The sequence below is a fragment of the Bos grunniens genome, chromosome 5 (genome assembly GCF_055505025.1).
Source record: "Bos grunniens cultivar Pamir isolate PY7600 chromosome 5, Bosgru_T2T1.0, whole genome shotgun sequence".
Classification (NCBI taxonomy): Eukaryota; Metazoa; Chordata; class Mammalia; order Artiodactyla; family Bovidae; genus Bos; species Bos grunniens.
Genome location: NC_141169.1, coordinates 110,249,522 through 110,272,137, shown reverse-complemented (window position 1 = coordinate 110,272,137; position 22,616 = coordinate 110,249,522). Strand labels below are relative to the sequence as shown.

General features: G+C 46.9%; 1 protein-coding gene and 1 long non-coding RNA gene across 11 annotated transcripts in view; one reads left to right on the top strand and one right to left on the bottom strand.

Annotated features, from left to right (window-relative positions):
- The window catches only part of CECR2 (CECR2 histone acetyl-lysine reader), a 119,844-nt gene extending 105,583 nt beyond the window's left edge, over window positions 1-14,261 (bottom strand). The window contains exons 1-2 of one of the 10 annotated variants that reach the window (XM_086402670.1): window positions 14,075-14,261; window positions 12,776-12,818 (exon numbers count right to left, since the gene is read on the bottom strand). In XM_086402670.1, coding sequence (XP_086258796.1) covers window positions 12,776-12,818; window positions 14,075-14,139 — 108 coding nt within the window. In that variant the 5' untranslated portion in view covers window positions 14,140-14,261. Of the gene's footprint in view, window positions 1-11,379; window positions 11,651-12,359; window positions 12,414-12,550; window positions 12,643-12,775; window positions 12,819-13,376; window positions 13,516-13,731; window positions 13,871-14,074 lie in introns of those variants that run through there. The other 9 variants (XM_086402678.1, XM_086402674.1, XM_086402673.1 and 6 more) reach the window with 9 other exon arrangements.
- Window positions 11,847-21,217, top strand: LOC147373015 (uncharacterized). The gene is made up of 3 exons (XR_015164479.1): window positions 11,847-11,971; window positions 12,394-12,508; window positions 20,034-21,217. It is a non-coding gene; the product is annotated as an uncharacterized LOC147373015 (long non-coding RNA).
- Window positions 21,218-22,616: the final 1,399 nt, after the last annotated feature.

The window sequence follows — 22,616 nt, the reverse complement described above, 5'->3', positions numbered from 1 at the left end:
TCTTCGCATCAGGTGGCAAAGTATTGGATAGAGTTTCAGCTTCAGCATCAGCTACACTATCAGTAGTAGTCTTACAGATCATTAAATACTAACAGACAGAATCTAAGAACTGGAGACTTTCAAACAATCAATAGATAAACAAATCTAAAATTCTAATGATAAAAAGGGTGCATTTCTGGGCCCAGATTTTCATTTTCATTTTCCTAAACAGGAAGCTAAAACAAGGAGCAACTGGCAATGCTAGGGGTGGGGTCACTACCACCCCACCTTCCGACAATCAGAAGGGGAAGAAGAGTGAAGAGGACTGCCAGCACAAAACAGGGAGGAAAATTTGGAAACTGACTCTTTTAAAAAGCCGGGGAAGGGTTGTCCCACAATGCACCTCTTCAGTAAGGCACTAAAATGTTAACACGGGAGGAATTGAGGATTCTTCTTATATTGCATATTATTCATGAAAATTTTTTTAAACATTCATTCTTTTCCACCATTCTCTTAAGCCTCCTAGAGAGCTCTCTTCCTCTCTCATTCCAGGAAAATGCAGTTTTAGCCGCTCCCTCATCCTCTCTCCAACAGCCTTCTCTAATGCCATCTCTTGCTTTTGCTGTTGTTGTTCACTGGCTGCTAAGTCGCGTCCAACTCTGCAACCCCATGGGCTGCAGCATGCCAGGCTCCTTCCTCTGTTCTGCACTATCTCTGAGAGTTTGCTCAAATTCATACCCATTGAGATGGTGATGCTATCTCTAGCCTCTTCAAATCACCAACCCAATGGCTGTTTTCAACTGAAATTGTAATTTTCCTGTACTTCCCTGAAATGCTCAGCAATGCAGACCCTAGAACTGTGCAAGCATCCTGTAACCATGCACAGGCAGCTGCCTGGGCACCTAAGGACATCGTCACTGGGCAGCACACCTGCCACGATCCTCCAGACCCCAGGTTCTAGGACAAACCACCCTGCTTTTTAGTGCAGCGTCCCATCACTTGCAGCCCCCAACATCCTTACCCCATACCACCTTCCTGATGCACCCAACACTACCATCTAGTTCCACTCAAAGCCAGCGACAAAGGTCTCTTCTTCCTGTCACCCCTACCTGCAGCATTTTACACCCACTCCACTCCTAGAGTTAAGCCTAGATATCAAAACACGTAGTACTCAGGACATTCTTTGTCTAAACTTTAAGATCATTCTTGTCTCAAACTTCAGTGCCTGAATAAAAAAGATCCACACAAGCGGGTCTGGCATTCCAGGCCTGCTGCAGCATCCTGCCTCCATCTTTCAGCAGCTCTCCACAGAAGAGAACTCTCATCTCCTTGCGCTGACTTCCTCACTGTGACCCCCTCCCAGCCCTGCCTTCTCCAGGAAGCACTTCACTCAGGACCCCAGAGGCCTTTGAACTCCTAAAGCCACGGCTGCCACCCAGCCAGCCACCCTTTCCTCCCCCACAACTACTCCAATTCCCCAGGGCAGCAGCAGAACCGCACCCAGTCCCTTAGCTCTGCAATCATTCTGGGGCAGTTAGTATTAATAAAAGTGACAACAGAGAAAGGAGACTGCCTGGGATTTCAGATTCCACTTTTCTTTGTAATTTCACTACTACTTTAGATTTCTGTAACATGCAACTCTAAAGTACAGTTATATATAACGAAGAGAGGTGCTCCATCAAAAGTGATGAAAATCTAGCTATATGGACCCAGGCATTCTCAACACTGTTAGAACATTCCCCTCCCAATCCCCAATATCCAGTAAGGAAAGCTGGGGTGCCTGCTTCAACAGCACAGTGGAAAATAGGAGAGAATAGGTCTTTCAGAAACAATGTGTGGGATACTAACCCAAATCAATACCAGCCTAAGAGGGAGAAAAAATTAAATCCCTTAATCATGACACAAGTTTCTCTTAGTCACCTTTCCCCTATCTAAGTGTCCCCTAGACAAAGAACTGATTATAAAAACTGTCTCTCACACCTAGAAGACTCTGCAAACACAACCTTTCAGGGAAATAAAAGAGACACAATGGGGGTGGGGGAGAAAAGATTTGCTAGATTTGCTAATTTAACACATTTTCTGTCAAGCAAATCAACTGTCCTCAGTGTATTGTTGTTGAAACAATGACCACTCAGGGAGTGGTGTTCATCAAAAGCAACTGGCCTAGAGAAAAACACTCTCCCCTCCACCAGACTGCTCAGAGCACTCTCAGCTATAAGAACATACCCCATTCTTAGCAATTATTAATGGGAGGTGACTTGAAGGTTCAACATTAAAAAGATAATAAACAGTTTAGAATAACCGTGGCCCCATCAGTGCCTGTTAGCACTTACTTGCGGGTCACGGGGGAGCACAGAAGGGTGCAGAGTCTGTGATGACATTCAGTCCCAGGGCCACACGCCACCCAAAGAAAGCCCAAGCGGGTGTTGTTGACGTTCGGTCTCCAAGTCATGTCCGACTCTTCGCGACCCAATGGGCTGTATGCAGCACGCCAGACTCCTCTGTCCTTCACCATCTCCCAGAGTTTGCTTAAATTTAAGAGGCTGGGCGGGGCCAAAGCTGAAATGACTGTGACAGTGAGACGCACAGGACAGGACACGTGTCCAGTACCCATCTTCCAGGCCACACAAGGTCAGGGTTCCAAACGCTGCCTTCCGAACGTTTCTACATAAACCGCATGCGCTGGGTGTGTGGATGATCCACATCAGAGTCGCGGCCGGAAGGGCCTGACTCCACACCCAGAGGCCCGCAGTGCGTGACGGCTCAGACCGCCACCACGCAACCTTTCCTGCCGCTAAAATGATGCCCAGTGTGAATCCACTACGCCCGCGGTGCCGCCAGAGCCAAGGCCGCACAGAAGGCCCAGGTTCTGCCTAAATTACACACCTCGTACTGCCTGAGGAGCTCAGTCCCCACACAGGGGCGCACACACTCACTGTCCGCACGCACATGCGGGCGCGCGCGCGCACACGCACGCTCACCACCCCTGGCTTCAGTCCCACAAGAGGGCTGAGAGAGGGCCGCCTTCAGGTATGCACGGCGTCGGGGCTCCCTCTCCACAGCCCCCCAACATGGCACAGGTGGCATCGCGGCTCCCTCTGGACAGCCCCCCAACCTGTTCTCTTCCCCTAAATGATTTTGGGTGGGGCAGGTGTGTAAGGGTGTGTGTATGTGTGTAGGGGTGTGTTTGTGTATCAGTCACTCAGTCGTGTCCGACTCTTTGCAACCCCGTGGACCGAATCTTGCCAGGCTCCCCTGTCCATGGAATTCTCCAGGCCAGAATACTGGAGTGGGTAGCCGTTCCCTTCTCCAGGGGGGATCTTCCCAACCCAGGGATCGAACCCAGGTCTCCTACATTGCAGGTGGATTCTTTATCAACTGAGCTACCAGGGAAGCCCTAAGAAAAGAATTAAAGGATCTGTTTCCCAGATAGAAACAGAATAGAAAGGGAAAGACTAGAGATCTCGTCAAGAAAATTAAAGATACCAAGGGAACATTCCATGCAAAGATGGGCTCGATAAAGGATAGAAATGGTATGGACCGAACAGAAGCAGAAGATATTAAGAGGTGGCAAGAATATACAGAAAAACTATACAAAAAAGATCTTCATGACCCAGATAATCACGATAATGTGATCACTCACCTAGAGCCTGACATCCTGGAATGTGAAGTCAAGTGGGCCTTAGGAAGCATCAATATGAACAAAGCTAGTGGAGGTGATGGAATTCCAGTTGAGCTATTTCAAATCCTAAAAGATGATGCTGTCAAAGCACTGCACTCAATATGCCAGCAAATTTGGAAAACTCACCAGTGGCCACAGGACTGGAAAAGGTCAGTTTTCTTTCCAATCCCAAAGAAAGGCAATGTCAAAGATTGCTCAAACTACCACACAATTACCCTCATCTCAAAAGCTAGCAAAGTAATGCTCAAAATATTCCATGCCAGGCTTCAACAGTACATGAACCATGAACTTCAGATGTTCAAGTTGGATTTAGAAAAGGCAGAGGAACCAGAGATCAAACTGCCAACATCCCTTGGATCACTGAGAAAGCAAGAGACTTCCAGAGAAACATCTACTTCTGCTTTATTGACTATGCCAAAGCCTTTGACTGTGTGGACCACAGCAAACTGGAAAATTCTTAAAGAGATGGGAATACCAGACCACCTGACCTACCTCCTGAGAAATCTGTATGCAGGTCAACAAGCAACAGTTAGAACTGGACATGGAACAACAGACTGGTTCCAAATTGGGAAAAGAGTACATCAAGGCTGTATATTGTCAGCCTGCTTATTTTACTTATATGCAGAGTACATCATGCAAAATGCCAGGATGAATGAAGCACAAGCTGGAATCAAGATCGCCGGAGAAATATCAAGAACCTCAGATACGCAGATGATACCACCCTTATGGCAGAAAGTGAAGAACTAAAGAGCCTCTTGATGAAAATGAAAGAGTAAAAATGTTGGCTTAAAGCTCAACATTCAGAAAACTAAGATCATGGCATCTGGTCCCATCACTTCATGGTAAACAGATGGAGAAACAATCTAAACAGTGAGAGACTATTTTGGGGGGCTAAATCCAAAATCACTGCAGATGGTGACTGAAGCCATGAAATTAAAAGATGCTTGCTCCTAGGAAGAAAAGTTATGACCAACCTAGACAACAAATTAAAAAGCAGAGATATTACTTTGCCAACAAAGGTCCATCTAATCAAAGCTTTGGTTTTTCCAGTAGTCATGTATGGATGTGAGAGCTGGACTATAAAGAAAGCTGAGTGCCGAAGAATGGATGCTTTTGAACTGCAGTGTTGGAGAAGACTCTTGAGAGTCCCTGGGACTGCATGGAGATCCAACCAGTCAATCCTAAAGGAAATCAGTCCTGAATATTCATTGGAAGGACTGATGCTGAAGCTGAAACTCCAATACTTTGGCCACCTGATGCGAAGAACTGACTCACTGGAAAAGACCCTGATGCTGGGAATGATTGAAGGCGAAAGGAGAAGGGGACGACAGAGGATGAGATGGTTGGATGCCATCACCAACTTGATGGACATGAGTTTGACTAAACTCCGGGAGTTGGTGATGGACAGGGAGGCCTGGTGTACTGTAGTCTATGAGGTAGCAGAGAGTCAGACACGACTGAGCGACTGAACTGTTTTCCCGGGCTGATGACAGCAAAGTCGGCATAAATAAATCCCTTCAACCCTACACAATAAAACATTACATCCAGAACATGACTCCCTATGGGGAGGAGTCCCCCCACCTCAGGGCCCAGTGTTCTTCAGGGACAGGAGGCATCACCGCGACACACGCAGCAGTGGTCAGCACTGAATACCCTGATGCAACAAGGCTGGGAGAATCCTGAGCTCAGTACCACCACCTGAAGACTCCTGTCTAAATCAAAGAAAGAGAATTCCAGAGTTTTCCAGAATAAACAAGTTTGTTTTCCAGAATAAACAAGTTTGTTTTCCAGAATAAACAAGTATTTGTTACAGGCTCCTGTAGAGAAAACAATATAAAAGCATTCAAGGAACAGAGTCCTGTGAAACAGGAAAATACAGGGAAGGGGGGCACAGCTGCCTGGAAAGCTTCGCCATCAGCCCCAGACCAAAACTTTTACCCGCCTCCATTCAAAGTTCTACGTGTTGAACGATATTCAATTTAAGTGAATAAATAGAAGTGCAGGGGAAAGAACACAATTTAAGACCTTCATCTTCCCGAGTTTCTCATAATCCCAAAATACAAAATATTAGTTTGAAAGGACCTCGAAGACAGTGAAAATATCAATATCAACAGCTTCACTGTTGAAGCTACCGTCAACGTAATGTATTTGCAGACAGGATTTCCACAGAAAGACAAACTCATATAATCTATGAAGACATGAAGTGTGGATTTGCTGCTTTAGTTTGGTACAAAATTAATTTCTAAGATAGGGACCCCAACACAGCATATAAAAAAAGAAAGTGAAAGTGTTAGTCACTCAGTGGACTCTTTTTGGCTACCCCATGGACTGTAACCTGCCAGGCCCCTCTGTCCATAGGATTTTCCAGGCAAGAATACTGGAGTGGGTTGTCATTCCCTTCTCCAAGGGATCTTCCCAACCCAGGAATCCAGTCCTCCAGCTTTGCAGGCAGATTCTTTACTGTCTGAGCCACCTGGCCCTAACCAATGAGCTCAGGAAAACTTTTTGGATCAGCTACCTGTGCCTTGCATGCTGAGAAACATCTCAGGGGAATCACGGCACTTTGGCCAGAGGAACATCCTAGAAATCACCTAGTCCACAACTGTCTTTTTATAGATAGGGCATCTGAAACCAAATGATCTGCCTAAAATCGCAGCACCAGGTAATGACAGAGGTGGGTCCACAGTCCAGGTTTCTGGCTCTCTGCATGATTCCTTTGACAAGTACCTTCAATCCCATCAACTATATCTAAGGCCATCTAGTTAGAAACTGTGCCTTCTGTCCCCCTGGACTCTGTCCACACCCACTTTTTATCTAAACCACCGTGTGCACTGGCAGTTTTCCAGCAATGCCAGAGCTCCTCATTCTTATCCCCAACCCAACACACCACAAAAAGCCAGCCCCTTAAAAAAAACAAACTGGAATTCAGCCCTCAGCCTCTCCTGATCAAAGGGCAGACGGTCGGTTGTACCGAATGCTGCCATGTTGCCAAGTCGTATTTTGGGCTTCCTCACTGTGTTCCAGAAAATTAAGCAAGACCGAACTGAACTTCCGTGGTAAAGCAAGCCACATGCTAACATGAGTTGTCCTTCAGAGATGAGAGGTTACTGCCCTTTCCACAACTGGAGAATCTCTACCCTTTTGAAGCTTCTCGAACAGGCAAATGAAAACGAAGACAACGACTTCCCCTTTAAGACACTGGTATAAGCAGAATGGGATCCAGGGTTCACCTTGGGGGAGTTACACTCTGAGGGAGCAGTCCCCCCTTTCAGGTTTCAAAACCTACCCTCTGTTATTCACATCCTGTTCTTGGGCTTTCCTCCTCAGAGGAGGAGCATATCCTGAGTCTTCAGGAGACACTGATCATCTGGTATTTTCCGTTCAATAGATCATTGTAACTACTAATTTTTGCACCATGCAGCACGTGGGTTCCCTGACCAGGTAACCCTGACACCCTGCAGTGAAGCGCAGTCTTAACCACTGGACCACTAGGGAAGTCCCACAAACTACTAGTTTTTAAATAATTTTAAGTCCCCTATTTCCTTCAGTCCTGCTCAAATGCCATCTTCTCAGTGAGGCCACCCACACCTTTGCAATCCCATGCACTGCAGCCTACCAGACTCCTCTGCCCGTGGGATTTCCCAGGCAAGGAGACTGGAGCAGGCAGCCATTCCCTTCGCCAGAGGATCTTCCCAACCTTTTCAGGGGATCAAACTCAAGTCTCCTGCACTGCAGGTAGATTCTTCACTGTCTGAGCCACCAAAGAAACCCCTCCCACGTCTAATCACCCTATTTTAAATTGTAACCCCCCCCAACTTGGCCCTCTCTGTGCCAGTTTATTATTATCTGTCTCCTTCCACTAAAGGAGGAGTGTTTGTGTTATGTTCACATCTGTATCTCCAAGCACTTAATATACTGCATCTAGCACATAGTGGATGCTCAATAAGTATTTGCTGAAAGAACCAAATGAAATCATGAACTTGTCCCTCTGTATTCAGCAGAATACAGATCCTTTAAAAGGATCTTTTGTACCCCCTCATTATTAAGAGCCGAAGAACTCTAGATCTGCACTGTGAAATCTTGGCCATTACTTCTAGGTCCAGCCTTTCATTTTTATACATAATGAAAACTAAAGTAGAAGCTGTGTGATATAGCAGCACCAGCAAAGAATTTGGTATCAAAGAACCTAAGATCCAGGTGAGAGTCTATGCAAGAAACTTAGCCTGTCTCAACTTCCAATTTCCTCATCTGCAAAACTGCTAATTCCCAGTAATGATTAATGATGACGATGGACAAAATGAGAAAACATTTGGAAAATGTACAAAGTGCTATACAAGTGTCCTTCACCATTAGGCTATTTGACCTGCCGAAGGTCACAGAGGCAGCAGTAGCAAAACAAGCATAAGAATTCAAGTTTTCTAACTCCTGATCCAGGGGATCTCATGTCATGAAACTAGCCTCTGGTTCCCCTATTCAAGGCCAACTTAAATCTTTCATCTAGTTCAAGGCCTTTTAACCTTTGTTTGGTTGGGGTCGCTTTCAAAATTTGAAGAAAGTGACAGCAGAGTACATACATGTACACCAACACAAAACCTCCTCTAACCCATCCTTGGGCCCCAGGCCCAGAGAACTAAGACTGCTGTACCAATAAGTTTCTCTAGGCAAGTTTTTTATCACCTATTTTCATAATTATGAATAATATTTATGAATAAACATAATAATGCTTAATAATTCACACCTAAGGATTCATTCTCAAAGCAGGAAGCTCGGGGTAAAAAAGTACATGGGACTATTAAAAATCAGATTATTTTCATCATGTTGCTGCTGTATGAACCAGATAATTCTACATGACCATTTTCAAATAATCACATAGAGGCCCCATAGTTTCTTCTCTGGAGAAAATATACCCAAAATGTTTATAATGGAATTTCTCCCTGCAACCCTATACCCATCACAATTAACTCCAGACAAGATTACCGAAGATGGTCTATCCTCCCTTAACTGCAATCTAGTTAAGTATGATGCTATTCACTGTAAAGAGCACTTGTTAGGGGAAAAAAGAAAATCAGTACTAAATCTTCAGGAAGGTCAATTCACTATTCTTCATTCTCTAATCAGGACAAAACATAACCAGCCTAATCCACTGGAATGTTAAACAATCATAGAAAACTTGATATAAATGAAGTGCTTCCAAATTTGATAATCCTGAGGCAAAGGAGGTGTGCCATGAGCTTCTTTGGTAATCCATCCAGTTAAGCAGCTAGTAACAGATGTTTCATAATACCAACCACTGAATTCAGTATCATTAATCTACAGTTATCCAGCTACACACAGCTCAGTCTCCTCATCTGGAAAATTAAAACGGGCCACAAATACGCTGTGAACATGTTTGGGAATTTCTAAGTAACAGTTTTTATCCCTGAGTGGTGGGATTATGGGTGATTTAATTCTCTTACCTATATTTTGCTATAATTTTCAAGTTTTATATTGTGATTATGCACTGCTTTTTAAAACCACAAATTTTGAACTTAAAATATGTCTACATATTTGCAGATTTTTGATCTGATGACTGCAGAACCCCTATCTGGGGGGCAGCAACACAGATGTCCCTAAACACAACCCAAAAAACAAGAATCCAGTATACTGACTCTTCTAATTAAATCCTGTACATTCAAGGCTAATTAACAGAGGGAAAAGGTTTTCTTACATGCAAAAATAAAAATATCCATGCTTTGGGGACCAGTTAAATGGGAGGTCTTGACCTCTTACAGAATTGCAGCATGAATGCTCCCAGCCTGTGAGCTATCTAAGAGATTGCCTTGTTTTAGATAAATAGAAGCCAAGTCCTTGAAGATTCTGCTTCCTAAATTTTCTGTAAATCCATGGGTTCAGTTTGGTTGTCAAGAGTAAGATGAGTACTTTCCCACAGCTGAAAACTAGTTTCCTAAAAAAGCTGATATCCAACTTCTACCACTTGGTATTATTCATTTCTATCTTTTAAAGTTACAGTAAATTAAGATTATAGTGTCTTTCCAGCCATCCTAACAGGTACAATTCAGTATTAATACTGTTTTTTGTTTGTCTGTTTTTAAGAAGATTCTTCCAGTGCATCATAAACTGTAATCAAGTGATCCTTCTTCAGTTCAGAACGGTAAATTATTAGATTAAAAAAAAAAATCACCTAACCAAAATAAATTTATTTCTTAGAGAATCAAAACTAATCATGTTCCCAGTAAGTTCTGCACTCTCCGAATCAAATTTGCTAGAAACCTAAAAATTACTTTGAAAATTTTAATTTCTGGTAATTAGTGAAAACTTTAACCTGTATTCAAATTCATCAAAACACTTCATGTGAAAAAGATTACAGAAGAATTGCAGGAGTAAGTCACTAATAGTCATCGACTGAACATCTCCAAATTATAGAGATATGGATGATCACAATACGTACAAGCTGAATTCCAAATATTCATTCGTATATACTTCAAATAGCATACATTTTAACTACAACCACCAAAAAAGTGTCACTTGCAAGAAATACTGGGATCCGAAGCGAAAAAACTCATCTCAAGTGGCCCTGATTATTCACCTGTAGCAACGATTTTTCACTTCTGTTATACATACAAATTGGACCTCTCAGATCAGGTTACATTTCCTTTTGGAATTAAAGCAGCTAATACTTAGAAACCACAGATTTATTTCTTAGAACATAAGGCGTTATTTATACGTTACTCTAGATTTCTGTAACAATTTAGGACAAAATTAGTTACCTCTTTTTTTTTTTCCAATCAACCAAACGGGAATATTTGGATTTTTGAAAGATGAAGTTTTCTCCACAGTGTTTTTAGACGGGGTTCGTAAACTCTAACCTGTAATTCAGCACCGCCTCAGTTTTATCACATTTCAGGGAGAAAATGGGGCAGGGGCAAGTTTAGCGGCACCACGACGGCATTGTCACCACAACACCTCCCACCACAGCCACCATTTTGAGCAGCAGAATTAAAGTGCTGAGGATTTTGACCAACTAAAAGGAAACACGGGGTCTTCGGGACAGTTGTGGAGCAAGTCCTGACGCTCAGCATTCCCCAATCTGCCGTTTCTCCCCCTCAGTCCGCGGGAACCGCCGTCCCACTCTCATTTTTAGAAAAAGCCGTGCTCGTCCGAGTCACGTCCCAACTTTGAAAACGGCGTGCGGCGCCGGGCCCCCGCACCCGAGGCCGCCGCATTGTCGTCGTCGCCGCCGCCGCCGCCCGCCCGCCGGCCCGCACCCTCCCGGCTGCCGCCGGGCGCGCCTCCCGCGGGCGGCGGACCCATGGCCCCCGCTCGCCGGTCTCGCACCTTTGTCCGGGGCCGCGGCACCGACCGGCCGCGCGCTCGGCCCCAGGCGGCCGGGGGAGGGGTCGGGGCGCCGGCCGGGGGCGCCCGCCCGCCAGCCCGCCGGGCCCCACAAAGCCCGCTGCCCGCTATCCTGACCGCCCGGCCCCGCGCTGCGCCCGCCGGGACGCCGCCCGGAGTAACGGCCCAACTTTCCCCACCGCCCGGGTCCCCTCAGCCCGGACCCCGACCCCCGCCCGCCCACCCGGGCCGGCCGGGAGCGCTCCTCGCGCTCAGCCCCCCACTCAGTCCCTCAGAGTCAGCCGCTCGGAGGTCCCCGCGCGCCGCCGCCCCGACCCCCTACCCGGGTCCCGACCCCCCACCCCGGCCCGGCCCGGCCCGCGCACCTCGATCTCGAAGTCCGGCAGGCGGAACGCCGTGCGGAAGAGCGAGCAGAAGTGCGCGATGGCCGGCACTTCCCACCACGAGCGCAGCTCGCCCAGCCCGGCCGCGCCGCCCTCCTCGGGGCGCATCTCCGGCCGCGCCGCCGCCTCCGCGCCCGCCGCCCGCCCGCTCCCGGAGCCACTCCGGCCGAGCTACCGCGGCGGCTGCCCCGGGCCCATCGCGCCGCGGCCCGGCCGCCCAGCCCGCACAATGTCGCCGCGGCTCGCGGGGAACAGATGGGCCGGGGGCGGGCGGGGGCGGGGCCTCGGCACAACAACAACCCCGCCCCCGCCCCCGCCCGCCGCCCGCGGGCCGCGCTTGGGCGGGGGAGGGGCGCCCGAGGGCCGGGGGGAGGGGCTGCGGCCGAGCACCGCCCCCCAGCCCCACCGGGCCCCGCCCCCACGTGGCCGGGGGTCGCGCCCCTCGGAGGCCGGCGGTCTGCGCCTTGCTGGGCTGCGCCCACGTGGGTCCCGGGCGGCGGACCCCACACCCGGACAGAGCCCGCGGCCTCCTGCCCCTCCCGGGCCGGGGGGGACCTCCCCCTCGCCGTCCGCGGTGCGCGGGGTGCTGCGTGGGGGTGGGGGTGGTTCCCCCTGGCCCGGGGGGCGCCAGCACTCCAGTCCCGTCCGGTCCCGGGCGCAGCCCCTCGGGGACCCGCGTGGGGACCTCTGAGCACGGACGCCCGCCGGACGGGCTGGCGCAGTGGCCTCACTCAGCTGGGATGTTATGGACTGCGCCTCCGGTTTATTCTCTCCCTCGTTTTATTCCCATCAATTTAGTAACCTGTTCTTTTTTATATATATAAGGCAGCATTAAAAAAAATCTTAAAGAACATGTACATTTAACTAGATGTTTACTGGAAGAAAATACTTCATCCAACACTGCACACTACCCCGCCACTCGCCCCCTGCCCCAAACTTAGATAGTTGTGCTCGCTTATTACCTCAACTATTGAATGCTTTAAAATTCACCCGCAGATGCTACCACGTGTCCATCTTTGAAAAAAATGAGCGCCTATCTGAACCCCCCCAGGAGCAGAGGCTGCATTTGAGTGTGTAACGCGCAGCTCCAAGGCAGATGCCTGATGACCAGGTGAGGTGTGGGAAGGGTGACACGCACCGTGGGGTGACCCACCTGACCTGAATTCGCACTCTCTTCTGGGGACTCTCTAACCCCTGTCTGTCTGCATTTCCGCACGGATCAGCCTGACTTTCCTCACCTTTCCTTCTCTTTTGTGTAAGGGTTCCTGCTTCCCTTCACATTTGTTTCTAATCCATTACATCCTGCCTTTCTGCTTCCCCGCCTTTTCCCGGTTCTCCTCTGGCTCCTCATCCTGCCCTTTACCCTTTTCCATCTTACCTGTCCCTCGGTGATCTGGGCCCCAGCCTGGTAGTCACAGCGCCTAAAAAGTCACATACCAGCAAGCAGAAAGGTGACAAGTTTGGGTTACTCTGGCCTGTTTGAATGAGCGCTGCCCTCCCCACACACTGCCGGGTCCTGGAATCCAGCCACACTACCCTGGGGTGTGGGGGGCGGGAGCAGTGCTGGTGGTGGCTGAGGGGGTCACCCCTCGGTGGTGCTGGTCCTGCCCCATCCTCAGCACCCTCGCACCCATGCTGCCTTCTTCATCTGAGGGTCACCTCTCGGTGTCCCATTGGACAGGCACACAGCTTCAAACCTCTTTCTTTCTCTCTCTCTCCTCTCTGGCTCTGATCCACTGTAACTCTCCCCGCAACCCCCCCACCCCCAACCAGAGCAGGTCCTCCTCCTCCAGCCCAGAGGTTTTCTGTGTCTCCTCGGGGTTCCTCAAGTTCCGGCTCCATCTGGAGCCTCACATTTGTACCCATGCCTTCTTCTGCCTCTGTTGGAGTTGATACCCACAATCCTTGACTGTTTGTTCCACCTTTCCCCTGGGATTTAACTGCCTCAAATCTGTTTTCTGGGCTGGCTTCACCCTTACCTCCTGAGACCTGGATCACTGACCCTGGTGCCTCCCGGTACACCCACCTCCTTCCTTCTTCCCAGGACTCTCAGCGCTGCCTGCCCCTGCCTTTTTAATACTGGCCCATTTCTCACCCTACAAACACCAGTTGTTTCTTATCCTGTTCCCAAAAGGCATACAGTTCTCATACTTTCTCTGTCTCTCTCTTTTGCCCTCTCTGCCTCTTTTCTGTTTGTGAGCACTGTTGATCTGAGATGACCTTGGAAGTGCCAAAAGAAATTCTCTTCCAGATTTCCTACCACCTCCACTTCCATACCATCTTCTAATTAAATATCTTCCATTAAACACACACACAATACTTAGTTTGACTAACCTGTTTCGCTTGTTAATTAATGTGGCAAAAAATATTTGAATTTCTCTTTGCAAAATCTGCCAAAATCTCAGCTGTTACGGGATTATTCTAGGTTCCTAGAGGGTGATCTGGGGAACTAACCAGCATTTTCTAACACCATTTCTCTGAGAAATACATTGCGAATTCTGTATGATCAGCTAAGAACAATTACTTGAACCTTGGAAGGCGCGTGACAAAAGTACGGTTCTTCCAGGTTTCTTCCTGCTAACCAGGACTAGAATTCAAATCTTCTAGCCGATCATCCAGTCGGATTACACTGCTTCTCACTTCTCCAGTTGCCGTTTCTACCCCTTTGCCTGCACACCTGGACGTGGTTGCTCCTCGATTCAGTCCAGGAGCCCAGCTGGAGCCGCAGTGAGGCAGAACCATTATCCTGTCACTTTAGCTGTCTCCACATCTGAGTCCAGGTCCCTCCCGAAGTACTGGCACAGCCCTCCTTTCTCAGTAGAGAGCTACCTTCCATAGGGTGCTATTCCCAGAGAGGACTGTAAGTCAGGCTAATTTTAACATTTTAAGATCGTGGAAAGTGAGTTGTATTAGTAGTCAGGAAAGTTGGCTGTCCCTTAGAAAAGACTTAATCTCTTGCATGTGTATTTCATCTGTGAGGAGGGGCTTAACTCATGGTCCCTGAACCCTATAGCTTCACCTTTAGAGTATGACCAGCTTTAATGTTCTAAAATGTAAATTCAATCATGTCATTCACCTGCTCAAAATTCTATGACTCTCCCTTGATCATGAAAGTCCATTGAGTCTTAACTCAAGCCACAGTTTGGCTCCCACCTGCCTTCCCAGCCTCACCTGCAATCCCCACCCCCACCTCATCCAACCAGTGACTCCTTCCCTCCCGTCAAACTGGTTCACTCACCCCCGGATCTTCTTGCTCCTCCCTTTTGATCCTGCCCTTTCAATTGCTTACAAAGACAGCTCAACTTCTCAGATCACTCAAAACTCACCTCCTTCCTAAAGCTTTCCTGAAACACCCCCGCTTAGGGGTATTTGTCTAGGTACTCTGGAGAAACTACAGTGTGTATGACTCACTAGTCAACCACTTCCTTGGGTCATCATTCTATTATTTATTTTGAAGTGCTACTTAAATCTTTCGCTGTAGTTGGGGGTGTCTTTTCTTCTCATCCAGATTAGACTTGAGTATGTGGGGGTAATCCTTCCTAATACACAGAAACTAAATGATTGATTATTTAATGATGACATAAAACCGTAAAAAAAATTAGAACTTCTTAAAATGCCTGATGTTGATTTACTTACCTTTCCTTCATTCCTTCCTCTGCCTTTTAGCTTTCTCCCTCCTGGAACTCATTCACTCAAAGGTCATGCCTTTCTCAATACAGTCATATCTTCAGGGGATTGATTGACTCCAGGACCCCCAGGATATCAAAAGTCACTGGAGTCCCTTTTATAAAGTGGCATAGAGTGGTCAGCCCATATCCGCAGTTACCCGCAGTCATGGATTCAACCAACCAAGGATGGATCCATCTTCAGCTTGGCTTTTCTCCTGAGCCCCAGGGTCATTTCCCCCAAATGCCAGTTGGATGTTGAATCTCACCATGTTAAAAGGAAGGTGGGAAACTAGCTCTGGATTTTTTCTTTGTAAGTCACACACCTTACTGACTTTGTATTTCCTTTAATGGAACAATCATAGTTCCAGACCACCAGGTTCACCCTCAACTCTCTGCTTTTGTCCTGGCTAGTCATAACCACAGTCGTGTGGGTTCTGCCTCCATGAAGTCTCTTGTATTCCCCGTTCTTTTTGACACCCTCAGTCTCCACCCCAATCGAGGTTCTTTCATCTCTCTAGTTGAGAAGCTTCCTAACTGGTTCTCTTTCTTCTGGTTTATCTCCTCCTCTGTCTCTCCATTGTGGCTGGATTAATCTTCTTAGAAGTGTGCGTCAGTTCTAAGAAGGTAAATTTAATGTGTTCTTAAACCCAGTATATCCACCAGATTATTATTTCAACATGTGTTATCAGTATTAAAAATATCCATGAGATGGTCTACATGCATTTTTCTTCATGGCAGTTCTTTGGAATCTGTGTGTGCATTTTACAGTTAACCGCAGGCATCTCTGTTAGGACCCACCATCTCAGTGCTGCATGGGGCACTCGTGGGTGGTAGGTGCTGTGTTGGACAGACAGGTCTGTAGGTACCCACATGCCCAGGACTCACCCTGAACACTCTGACCCTCTGGACCCCGGTCTGGACCCATCCACATCCTCCTGCCTGCACCCTCCTCCAGGCAGGCCTCCCTGAACACTCTCAGTTCAGTTCAGTTCAGTTCAGTCGCTCAGTCGTGTCCGACGCTTTGCGACCCCATGAATCACAGCACACCAGGCCTCCCTGTCTATCACCAACTCCCGGAGTTCACCCAGACTCACGTCCATCGAGTCAGTGATGCCATCCAGCCATCTCATCCTCTGTCGTCCCCTTCTCCTCCTGCCCCCAATCCCTCCCAGCATCAGAGTCTTTTCCAATGAGTCAACTCTTCGCATGAGGTGGCCAAAGTACTGGAGTTTCAGCTTTAGCATCATTCCTTCCAAAGAAATCCCAGGGCTGATCTTCTTCAGAATGGACTGGTTGGATCTCCTTGCAGTCCAAGGGACTCTCAAGAGTCTTCTCCAACACCACAGTTCAAAAGCATCAATTCTTCGGCGCTCAGCCTTCTTCACAGTCCAACTCTCACTCTAGCCTAGTGCTAAATCTCCCAATTCACCTCTTTTATTTATGTTTGGTTTTACCAAGAAAATCCCAGCTCTTTCCTCAGGAATAGCTCTTGGACTGTTCTCCTTGGAGCAGGCTACAAATAACTGGTCTATATGAGTGTTGATGAAATAAATGTATTAATATTACTAATATCTTCACAGAAAACGCTACTCTTTGAACATAGTTTTTTACAATGTAGAAATTTTTTAAATTGAGATATAGTTGGTGTGCAATATTGTATAGGTTGCAGGTGTACAGCATCGTGGCTTACAATTTTTAAAAGTTATACTGCATTGATAGTTACTATAAAATAGTGGCTCTGTTCCCCCTCCTGTACAATATATCCTCATAGCTTATTTATAACATATTTTTAACCATGAAGAACACTGGGGAATTCCCTGACAGTCCAGAGGTTAGGACTCTGCACTTTCACTGCCAGGGACCCAGGTTCAGTCCCTGGTCAGGGAATTAAGATCCCATAAGCTGCAAGTCGCAGCCAAAAAACAAAACAAAACAGAGAGGGAGAAGAAAGTTGGTGATCAAAGTTTGTAGATTTTTTTTTTTAATAATTTTATTTATTTTTCACTGTGCTGGGCCTTTCTTGCCGCACAGGCTTTCTCTAGTTGCGGCGAGCAGGGGCTACCCTCTTGTTGCAGTACAACTGCTTCTCAGTGCAGTGGCTTCTCTTGTTGCAGAACATGGGCTCTCAGGCACATGGGCTCGGGCACATGGGCTCAGTAGCTGTAGCTCCTGGACTCTAGAGCACAGACTCAGTAGCTATGGCACCCTGACTTAGTTGCTCCACGGTGTGTGGGACTGCAAGGGGATCCAACCAGTTCATCCTAAAGGAAATCAGTCCTGAATATTCATTGGAAGGACTGATGCTGAAGCTGAAACTCCAATACTTTGGCCACCTGATGCAAAGAACTGACTCATTGGAAAAGACCCTGATACTGGGAAAGATTGAAGACGGAAGGAGAAGGGGACAACAAAGGATGAGATGGTTGGATGGTATTACCGACTCAATGAACATGAGTTTGAGTAAACTCCGGGAGTTGGTGATGGACAGGGAGGCCTGGAGTGCTGCAGTCCATGAGATCGCAAAGAGTCAGACACAACTGAGTTACTGAACTGAACTGAACTGAATTGTGTGGGACACAACTGAAGCGACTGAGCATAGTAAGGCTGGTAAGCTATTACCGCTAGGAAACCCCAGCCTGAGGCTTGAAACCCTCGGGCCAGCAGGGAGGCCCGGAGCAGCCCGCCCGGCTGCAGTCCCCAGAGGAAGGCTCTGTCTGCTCTGGCTCAAACCAGCTGGCACCAGAGCTGGAGGCTGCGTCCTTGGCGTGGTTCTGACACCACATGCAGCCTTTAAGGAGATTACTGCAATGTTAGTTAACCCGGTTCTCAGCCGCTAGACGGGGCAAGGGGGTGTCCCTTCTGCTCGTGTCTGTGGTTCAGGACTCGGAACCTCACCAGATTTTACTGCCTGCTGAAACTTCTTCAGTCCTCTTCTAGAAACTGTACCCAAGAATCAGCTTCTGTGCTGCCTCCGGGCGACTTGGTTTCTGTTGTTCTGTTCAGAAATTCCTTCTCGAATTCCTGGCATGTCCACCTCTCGCCTATCTCATTGTGGCATCTCCCCTTGTTCTTGACACCAGGTCAAATAGCTTTGTAGCATCTCAGTTCTCCGAGCCGTTCAGAAGCTGGTGAGTCTTAGTGAGTTCTTCCGTTAATCTCTTTTCAAAGGGCCTCCAATCCTTCATTTCTTTAACTTTCCTTTTTAATTATTTTAGCTCCTTGTGTCATTCCTCTGGTCTCAGACCCTCCCTACTCAGTTTACAGGTCACATTATTTTGGTTGACAGAGTGCCCGGGGTTCTGTACACCTGGCCTCAGACTCCCTCGCTGGGCCAGTTATGTCCCTCCTATTGGGTCCACGTGACGTAGAAATAACTGTTTGGGTAGAAAACTCAGTCTCTCGCCTCGAGGGTTTTCTAATGCAGTTGATAAGGTTTATCTGTGCAGTACAGCACAGAAGTATGCTGTGAGATGTTCAAGTCATGAAGGGCTGCGAAGTCATGCAGCCCACGTGCTCCTTTGGAGAGGAGTTCCGAGTGGAATCTAGTGTGAGCTGGAGGGCTTGGGGAGGCCACCTTGACTTGGTGAGAAACACAGCTGGATATCTGCATTCATAGCTTCAAATCTATTTGTTTTTACATTTTTTTTTTAACATTTGGCTGCACTTCACGGCTTGAGGAATCTTAATAGTTCCCTGACCAGGAATCGAACCCTCATACTCAGCAGTGAAAGCATAGAGTCCTAACCACAGGACCACTGGGGAATTCCCATAGCTTAAACTTTGGAATAAAATTCTCTTGATGTCAAAGCCAATTAAGATGGAATAATTTTTTTAACTTAGAGGAATAGTAGAGAAAGCACTTGTAGTAGAGAGGCAAGTGTGGCGTTTTTGGATTCAGAAGGCCTGGGACTCAGGCTGTAATTTTAGTCCCAGCTGAACCAGCTGCTTTAGAATCAGCTGCCCTATGAGCTTGTTTCTCACACTACATTTTCTCAGATACTCGATAGGAATCATACAGACTCCTGTTTAGCTCCATGACTGATACATGGAGCAAAGGAGAAAATTGTTTAAACCATAAACTGTCACATTCATAGGAAGAATATTAATTTCATTATTTTTAATCCTGTTCAACACAAAAGTGGTGTACTTCCTTAAAAATGTGTAGTTCCAATTTATCTAGACAGGTCCCAAGTCAGATCACTCTTACATGCATGAGCCCATTCGTTTAATGTATACAACATATCTCAAGTACCCATCACCTTGAATAAGAAGATGCAAAGTCGGAGGGTAAAGAGGGTCTTAGTTGCCATCACCGTAAAAACCATTTATCGATGTGCTCTGGATTTCTTGATCTGAGTGTGTTTTTTAAAGAGGAATATATAGAGGGGTGGGAAAAGATGGGAGGTAGGAAGGAGGTTCAAGAGGCGGGGATATGTGTATACCTATGGCTAATTCATGTTGATGTGTGGTGGAAGCCAAACCAACATTGTGAAGCAATTATTCTTCAATTAAAAATAAATGAATTTTTTAAAAACTTAAAATATAAAAAAAGAAAGCAAAAAAAAACACAAAGGAACATGGAAGTTAGCTTCTCTTGCTTATGATCTTTATTTTTAGGAATAAAGAGTAAACATGTATATAGTATAGAGTAACTTTAAACAATTACAGTGAACACTGTTCATTTTATTACTATACAACATCAGATTATTATTTTGTTTAAGCTAACATCATTCTTAAACAACAACAACAAAAATCTGCTTTTCTTGAATATGACTGTGAGATGAACATCATTTCCTAATTTGACTGCTCCAGGCACTTAGTCAATAAATGTTTTTTAAGCAGCTGCTATGTCCTAAGCAAGGTTGTAAGAGTTGAGCACATAGAAATGCCTAGAGCGTCAAACCTGTTATGTTTACGGTGTCATTATTTTTTAAATTAACAAGCCTCCCTTCCCTTCCCTCACTCCAGAGCCAAGAAAGAAGAGCCTGTGAAATGGTGGCTTTTGTTTGGCTGACAAGTCTAAAGGGATTGGGAGCTCCAGAGGGAGAGACTGGCTGGTGAAGGGGAGAAGGCCCTGTGGTGACCGCAGTTAGGTTGTGTAGACTCAGAGGTGATTATGCTGCTAGGGTTAGTCATGCCAAAGAGTGAGAGCTTCCTGGTAAAACACAGAGAGAGCAGCCGGCAACTTGAGTTCCATCCTGCGCCACCAAAACACAAGCTAATATGATGGCCTTGGAAAGCAAGTGTTCTCAAGGCACATACATCCCTGCTCGGCTAACAGCCTGAGTTAACAGGCTTCCCAGTCAATGGGGGAAACACATCTCTCCTGGGACAGTGCTGTGGCCAGGAACTCTGCAAGTGTCTCTAAGGACTCCGGGTCCCTGGGATGTGCCTTTGGAAACCCAGCCTCCAGCCAGGCTTGGCCTCCAGCTAGAGGCTCAGTGGTCAGCTGTGAAGAACAAATGGACACCAGCAATTCCTTCACAGGGACCCGAGTGTCCATGTGCACCCCCGTCACGCGTGGCACAGAGTGGCATTTCTCGCTGGCCAAGTAAACACACCCAGTTCATTTTGTCAGTGTTTATGTGTTTGTTTATTTAAAGCAGGACCCAGATGTATATTGAGATTCTTCATTTTGTCTTCTCAGCACCTAGAGCAGCATGAAGTGTGGGAGTAAAATCAAATCAAACAGAAGCAGTCACGTGCTGAAGGCCTTTTCTGCTCCGGGCACAGCACCAGGCTCTTGATTCACATTTACGAAGTTCCATAAACCAGGGTCTGAGCACTTTGGCAGGGACAGTGTAGACAAGAAGGCAAACGGATACACTGAGGTTCTCAGTTTTAAGTGTCAGTGCAGAGTGGTGCAAACTAGCATGGACACACGAGGTCTCCTTGGATGAGGGGGCGCTGGTGGAGCCTGTTAAGTGGAGGCGCGGCCCAGAGGCTGTAGCAGCACCCTGGGCTGGAGCCTGGAGGCTTGAGGCTGGTGGCTACCCCGAGACCCAGGAAGCAAGAAGGCTTTGTGATGAAGCCACTGAGAGGTTTTGAGCAAGAGAATCACATGAACTGATCTCTCTTTTAGAAAGACTTCTTAGAGTCCTGCTGAAGCTCTTAGCCAAGGTTCTTCTTGGGATTGCACATAAAAAAACAAATGAAAACAGAAGTGGCTTCACCAGTGCTCAGAGCTGTGGTGCCCTGTCCCTTGATCTGGTAAGCAAGCTTATACTGTAGCAACCAGGACAGCAGTAGCTTTGGGCGAGTCATCCATCACACAGCTAGTTATGCTGAGCTAATGGACATGAAAAGTTCCAGACTTTTTTTCTTTTTTTTGGCACATTTAAACGTATTTTAAATGTTGAAAAGATAGCATAGAGTTGCATCATAGTTATAAAAATTACTTACAGAATTAAAAGATTTGTATTGCCTTCGAAATGCAGAGAACATTCTGTATAATATAAAATTAAATTTAAAAATGAATCCAAGCTTGAAAGATGAAGTCATTTACCTAATTTTAAAATGCAAACATGAAGACCCCTGAACTATAAACCTTCATTCCAACTGCACTAATAATGGAAAATACAAAAAGCATAGCATTTCCAAGGAACCACAGACATTTCAACCATAATTATTTTCTGTTATAACAATTGTTCCTGTTTAATCTTTAGAGAACTTTCTCTTTTTAAGACAGTTTAAAAATGTTTTCAGGCACTACAATTTGTGACAATTGGAACAGTCTTCTAATGGGTCCTCGGTATTCAGAGATTCAAGCCCAGTGCACTTCAACTGCCAAACTTTTAAGTAAACTGTCAGGCCAAGGGTCCCTCCAGCTATGTTTTTGGAATCGACTTTCAGAACCTGATTACCCAATTCACCATTTACCTGCTGGAAGATGACCCTCTTAGCCTACACTCCACAGGCTCTGCTATCGGCAAAGATGCCAGTTACTATCATGTGGAGACCACGAGGAAGTTTCAGAAAAGTGTTTTCAAATACAACCTAGAGGAAGCGGCTTATGAGATTGCTGTATCATTGCTGCTGGAGAAAAAAAATCGTGTTAAATGTGCTTCTTGGCTCCTCCAAAGACATCATGAGTCTTCGGTCTCATCCACGCAGCATCCTTCCTTGAGGACCCTGGTCAGCGTCCTCCCTAACTGTGCTGCCAGCCCCCACTCACCCAGACCTCACTCCAGCCCCCGACTGGCCAGCCCACCCCTCAGCTGGTGCTGAGGGCAGAGAACCAGTGTCACCTGTCTGACTGCTGTTCCCCTGGCCTCGAATTTGGCTCGCATCTTTTTTTTTTTAATAAAAAAGCAGGTTTTGGGGGAGTTTTTTAGTCTATGTCTTGGGCTACATCAGGTCTTTCTTTAAAAAAACAAAACCTTTATTTATGACTGCGCTGGGTCTTCATTGCTGTGTGCAGTCTTTCTCTACTTGAGGTGAGCAGGGGCTGCTCTTTGCTGCGGTGCACAGGTCTCTCTTTGCGGTGGCTTCTTTTGTTGAGGAGCACAGGCTCTAGGGGCTCAGGCTCAATAGTTGTGGCCCACAAGCTTA